Below are 6,000 nucleotides of genomic sequence, written 5' to 3'. Positions count from 1 at the left end.
TTTCTTTTAAAACTTTTCCTCAGGAGCCATGAACCAGAAACATTTCTGGGGACAGCTGCCTTGATTTTCCTCTGACAACGCATGACCCTCATTCTCCAAGGCATATTCCAAGGAGCTGATCAGCTCACAGAGCAAGTCTTTTGAGAGGATGCCTACTTTAACCTCAGACTGGTGCCTGATTTTTTTGTAAAATTCCTCCCACTCAGGAAGAGGCTTCAGCCAGCTCTTGTATTCTCCTCCACGACCCACATTGTCTCCTCCTGAGTTCTCTGCTGTGATTTTGTTTTGAGTCAGGATGTTCTGTGGTGCATTGTACAGCAGCCGGTCCCTGAGCACACACTGCTGAGAAGAACCGCCCCCACAGCCCTCACTTTTGCAGTATTTGCCTTGCCAATTATTAGTACAATGGGCCAATTCTCGTTCTGTGTTGCTCTTGGGGGAAACACGCAGGCTAGGGAACTGGCCTAGATTGGAAATGGAATAGCAGAAGTTGCCAATTAACAAGAGCTCCTTTTTTGTGTGTCCCCTGAAGGGTCTAGTCTCCAGGGAAAATTTAGAAAATGTATGATCTCAGGCCCTCTAGGAACTCCTCAGATGCCTCCAGTCTCTTGAGGTTGAGAAGAGGTAAAACACGGCTCAACTCTACTCAGTCCAGTGCTTTGATCTCTTTAATGACCTCTAGCTTCTGCATCAATTCATGATCAAGGAACTCATCCCTAGCATGGTGCATTCTATGTCTAGACAGCTCTACTTGTTTGAAAGCTCTTTGTCAAATTACACCCACCTAACCCATAGGTTCCGTATTTTGATCCTGTCTTGTGAGTGGGTCTAGCCAACTACTCAATCTCCACTCTCTGGAAATTGCTTATCATTTATGAAGATGGTTGTTAGGCAAAAAATAAAAAAAATTGATAAAGCAGGAAAGAAAATCTACTGTGGCATAAAAGCTGACAGGTAGAAGAGGACGTGGACTTTTCTACATGGCCCTGAAAAGTGAAGGATCTTCAGGTGAAAGGCTTGCAAACAGCCCCCGAAAACTCAGTGACACTCATGTCGGCTAATGTGCTCCAGGGGACACCAAACAATGTAGTGGGGAGCAGAAGCTTTTTGCATTGTAGATGTTCACACCCTTGCCATGGAGAAAAGAAGGAATGTGAGCTGTGGGAGAAACACATTGTTCTAACATCTAAGCCAAAGTCTAGATTTAGCAGACCTTGGTAGATGGACATCAGTCTCAGTGAAAGAGAACAGACTTAGAGCTGGTGGCTTTCACCTTTAATCTTAAAGAAAACTTCAAGTCTCTCTGCCACAACCCAGGCTCAAACCTCCTATAAAGTCTTGAGCCAGGCCTACATCTTTGGAAGAAGATTCAGCTCATAAATAGAGTCTGGGACATTCCCCAGTACAAAGGAAGAGGAAAAAGAAACAAATGAGGGGGGTGGAAAATCTTCCTTTTACATAAGGGAGGTGGCAAATCAAGACTACAGATTAAGGGAAACAGATGAAAGGGGCCTTATTACCATAGCAACAAGCCCAACAATTCTGAAAGATGGGAGTTTTCTTTTTCTTTTCACCTGTCACTCTTCTATGTACTGTCATTCCCTTTCCTCCCTCCTGGCAGGAAACAAGTTGTGACTTTTTCACTCCCACCAACAAGCTGCCTGACTTTTTGGAAGTGCAGCTGCTCTGGGATTAGAGGAGAACAGAGGCTCCCAGAGGAGCATTTAGGAACCTTGAACTCTATCTCCCAACTTTCTTAGAACGGAGAAGTATAAGGTTTGCCTATAGATTGAGAACAAAGTTATATGTATGCTAATGAAGGAGGAAGCCCCCTGCTGTATGGATATTCAGTTAAAAAAAAAAAAAGAATCAAATAGAAAGAGTTTGTGTCTCCATCCCTGGTTGTCCCCTCATGACAGCCAGTAATAGCAACTGAACACAAAGCCATGGTCTTCAAGATCCTTCCCAAGAACCGAAAGTTTTCTATTAGAAAAGTTAATAGAGGCAACTAACTGTACTTCCGCGGTGGCCAGAGGCATGCAGCGGCCAAAGGCGTGCAGGCCTCCATGGCTGTGCGCTACCCTATGGTTGTGCGCTACCCCATGGCCGTGGGCCTCAGCAAGGGCCACAAAGTCACCAAGAACGTGAGCAAGCCAAGGCACAGCCTACGTTCCTCACCACGCACACCAGGTTGGTGAAAGACATGACCCGGGAGCTGTGTGGCTTCTCGCTCTATGAGCATTGCCCCATGGAGCTGCTAAAGGTCTCCAAGGACAAGCGGGCCCTCTCCAGTTCTTCAAGAAAAGGGTGGGGACACACATTCCTGCCAAGAGGAAGCGAGAAGAACTCAGTAATGTCCTGGCCTCCATGAGGAAGGTGGCTGCCAAGAAGGACTGAGTGTGCCCCACTGTCCCCCAAAGCCCTCACCAATCTGACGTAATAAAGTGCAATTTAAAAAAAAAAAAAAGTTAATGGAACATTTAAGGAAGATCACAAATCTCTACTCAAATGTCAACTTTTCTAATCCCTAGATTTAAAAAATAATAACATTAGTCCTTTTCCCCTCAATCGAATGATACCAAACTTAATATAGGGGTGTGTGTGTGTGTGTATAAATTGCTTTCTGATATGGGTGGTAATAGGTTCGAGGTACCTCTTAACTACAAAGGCCTTTTTTGATCCTGCTACTCCTACAGAATCCTCTTAGCATAAAGAGGGATGAAGGAAAGTGTTTTTACTATAAGAGATAGTAGTCATTTAAAGCACTTTGGTAATGTGGGATTTTTAATAAATACAGGATGTCCATCCCCACTACTTCCTGTCTCCATAGGCCAGAGACCTATTCACAATCTCCAGACATAAGACTCTGGGTCACTGGGTCCATTCTTTCTTGCAGCTATATAGCATGTGGCCCCACTACCCTATGAAGATCTTTCCTCCCAGATGCATCACAAGGCCAAAGAGGAAACTACCTGCTACAGACAAGGAGGCACCTGTCCTTGGCTTCTGGGGGTGATAGTAAGACAAAACAGATTCCCAGAGGGAAATTCACACTGAGATCCGGAAAAAGATCTTGAGAAAAGAATTAACCTAAGTGACCAAGGAGACAAAGTGCACTTCAGCTATTCAAAGATTGGTCACCTGTGAAGTCGGCAGGACTTGTGTCTTCTCTCTCTTTCCTCAATTTGTTTTCCATCTGCCCCCTCTGGGTATTGTTGACAACCACTGTTTGCTAAGGTGTAAGGTAATATGTTACAATACCCCCTTGACCTCACCTATATCCAAATTCATGCAGAACATAAGCTTAAGTTCTGTTAACCATTAAGTCTTGCAAGAATATAAACAGTTACTCTTCAGAAGCAGAATTTCCGACCCCCTGAAAATGGAACCAAGTGCTTAATTTATTTTTACCCATTTCCCTTATCAAGTCATCATATCAGAGTATGAGAAATGCTGCCCCTTTGAATAGTCATTGCCACTGTTTCCAAAGCCAAGCTATGCCTTGCCAAGTAGAACTCATATTCGAGAACCACCTACTTTAGCATTACAGGAAGCCCCCAAGGAATTATGCTTTAGTTAGTCCTATAGTTTTCCCAGCCAAGGCAGCTTCTAGTGGGGAGAGGGGTAGGCATACTGCTACTTGCCATCTGCAGAACCCATGCTCAACCCAGCTGAATCTTGTACAATGCACCTGTAGAACAGAGACTACTGACTTGTTTGGTAGGAGGCCCCCTTTTCACATGCCCAGATTAAAAAAACAGATGTCAGAGGTGTCCCCAGGGAACACATTCTCCTCCTTGTGATGCTATCCTACCTCCTCACCTGATAAAGAACATATGGGCAAGTGGTAAAAATCATGTCCCACCCAGAACCACCAACCAACCAGCTACACTGTGCATCTGTGCCAGATGAGGTGTAGGTTTCATTTTCATTGAATGAGTAGTGTTTTACCTGAGCAAACAATATAAACAAAGATATTAGAGCCATCATGACATTGCAGGGTGATATGCTTCCAAGATTTAAGTGTATTTTCTCACTCGCGTCAACAATTTGATTGAGCCACTCACTCTGAGCCCTCACCTCCCACCTTGATCACCAGTTTTTGGCCCATAGTTCTCACAATGGGGAAGGAGCAATCCCTCAGCGTTTTTAACCCTGTTGGAGATGATAGAATTCAAGGGTGTTCTCAGTATACTCAAAGCCTTCTCATGCTCCACAGAGTGGGCTCTACTCACCTTTTCTCAGACATGGGTGCTTGACCTCCAGCCCCTAGGAATGAAGAACCAAGCCCCTTATCTTTTCTCATTCCCACACAATGCAAGAGCTTTTACTGCAGGCAAGCAAGATTTTTCAATTCAGCCACCTGGTTTACCTCCAGTGTGTTTTAGCAAGCACTTCCAATAGAGAAATGATACCAATTAAGTATAATTATTAGAATTTAATCGAGCCATTTTTCTACCTCAGTGCTTTTCTACTATTTAAGCCCTTGAGGTGTTTTTGTTCCCCCTAAATGGAAACTCAGAGTAGAAAGTTAAAGGTATACATCAGTCTTTATTACATGTATAATAACTGTCTTATTATATTGAGAGCAAATGCACGTCTAGGGGAAAGTTCATTTTAAATAACAATTCTCAGAAAAATGCTCAGAGATATAATCAATGAGCTAAACTAGTGTGTTTCTGAGTAACAGTGAAAGAAGGAACTGAGCTAAAAAAAGAAAGGACAAGAATGGGGTAAGCTTAAAGGAGTAGAGGTTGGTAGAAGCTACCCTGAGTTAGGGGTGGGTTGTGCATCTCACATTTTTTGTTAGATAATTTTTACACTTTTCACACCTACTATTTACATTGCTATTTATGAATGGTAAAGAGGGCTATGGGGTTGAGTGTATGCGTGTAAATATTGTTTTGCTTAGATCGTCATAAGCCTCTGACTCACTTTATTTTTCCCCTCCCTACCCGCTCCTCTTCCCAGGACAAGACAAGCGCTCTGAGCCTCAGCAATGTGGCGGGAGTGTTCTACATCCTGATTGGAGGACTTGGACTAGCCATGCTGGTTGCCTTAATCGAGTTCTGCTACAAATCCCGTAGTGAATCCAAGCGGATGAAGGTGGCATCGTCTTCCCAAGCCTTTTTAATAGCCTGTTCTGTGATGCAACTGGGTTTCACAGGGGAACCTTTGCTATAGAAATCGGGGAGCGTCAAGAGGTTGAGGCCAGGCCAAGATAGGATTAAAGAGAGTTTCCATTCAGTTACCCTGAGAAAGGGGCGGGGCTTGGAGAGCCCATCTTGTCAGTACCATCAATAAAGTACAATTAGGAGGAAGGTGACAGGAAGGAATGTGTGTGTATGTGTCAGGGACAAGCATAAGGCCCAAGGCCCAAGGATACAACTGCGTCAGCCAGAAATTTAGTAAGATAAAGATTAGAGGTTTGAGTGGACGGTACAAAAGAACAGTCATTAAAAAGGCTGCTTTAAAAAAAGGGGTGGGGCTGCTTTTTCTCTCACGTGAGAGCAGTATAATTCCCAAAGCAAGGGAGGGGATATCTATCCTGTATTCTCGGCTGATCGTATATTCCTGGTGAACTGAGTTTTTCTTTTCCACCGCATTATACGGTGAACATCTGTAAAGTGCAGCCTGAGAAGACAAGGGAGCACAGTTTAGTTAAAGGGCTCTAACGACATCAGATATAGCTAAAGGAAACTGGAGACGAGAATTATGGGAAATATTAGGTTTTTCAATGCAGAAAGAATATCAGATATTTCCATGGAGCCCCAAAAGAACTAATGATTGAAAACAAAATATGTCTATGGAGCTCCAAAAGATCTGATGATTACTAATGAGTCAACTACAATTCATGCTAATCCCTTGTGTTTCAGAGTAGAACTGTGTGCTTCAAAGGATCTTCATAGTGATTTTCAGAAATGCATAACCAAGGCTTTATCCTAGGTGCCGCTGGGTAGATTTGAGACACCAGCTTTTTGGTGTTCTGCCCAGGGATTC

The 6,000-nt window shown here is 43.6% G+C and overlaps 1 protein-coding gene across 5 annotated transcripts in view; it reads left to right on the top strand.

Moving 5' to 3' along the window:
- GRIA1 (glutamate receptor, ionotropic, AMPA 1) overlaps positions 1-6,000 on the top strand; it is a 548,752-nt gene that overhangs the window by 534,860 nt on the left and 7,892 nt on the right. For all 5 annotated transcript variants that reach the window (XM_006894738.1, XM_006894741.1, XM_006894739.1 and 2 more), the window contains one exon: positions 4,972-5,106. In XM_006894738.1, coding sequence (XP_006894800.1) covers positions 4,972-5,106 — 135 coding nt within the window. The remainder of the gene's footprint in view (positions 1-4,971; positions 5,107-6,000) is intronic.

The sequence above is a fragment of the Elephantulus edwardii genome, unplaced genomic scaffold, assembly GCF_000299155.1.
Source record: "Elephantulus edwardii isolate Elephantulus edwardi_28Jun2011 unplaced genomic scaffold, EleEdw1.0 scaffold00149, whole genome shotgun sequence".
Lineage (NCBI taxonomy): Eukaryota > Metazoa > Chordata > Mammalia > Macroscelidea > Macroscelididae > Elephantulus > Elephantulus edwardii.
The sequence above is the reverse complement of the archived record's forward strand: the minus strand, read 5'-3'. Positions and strand labels throughout refer to the sequence as shown.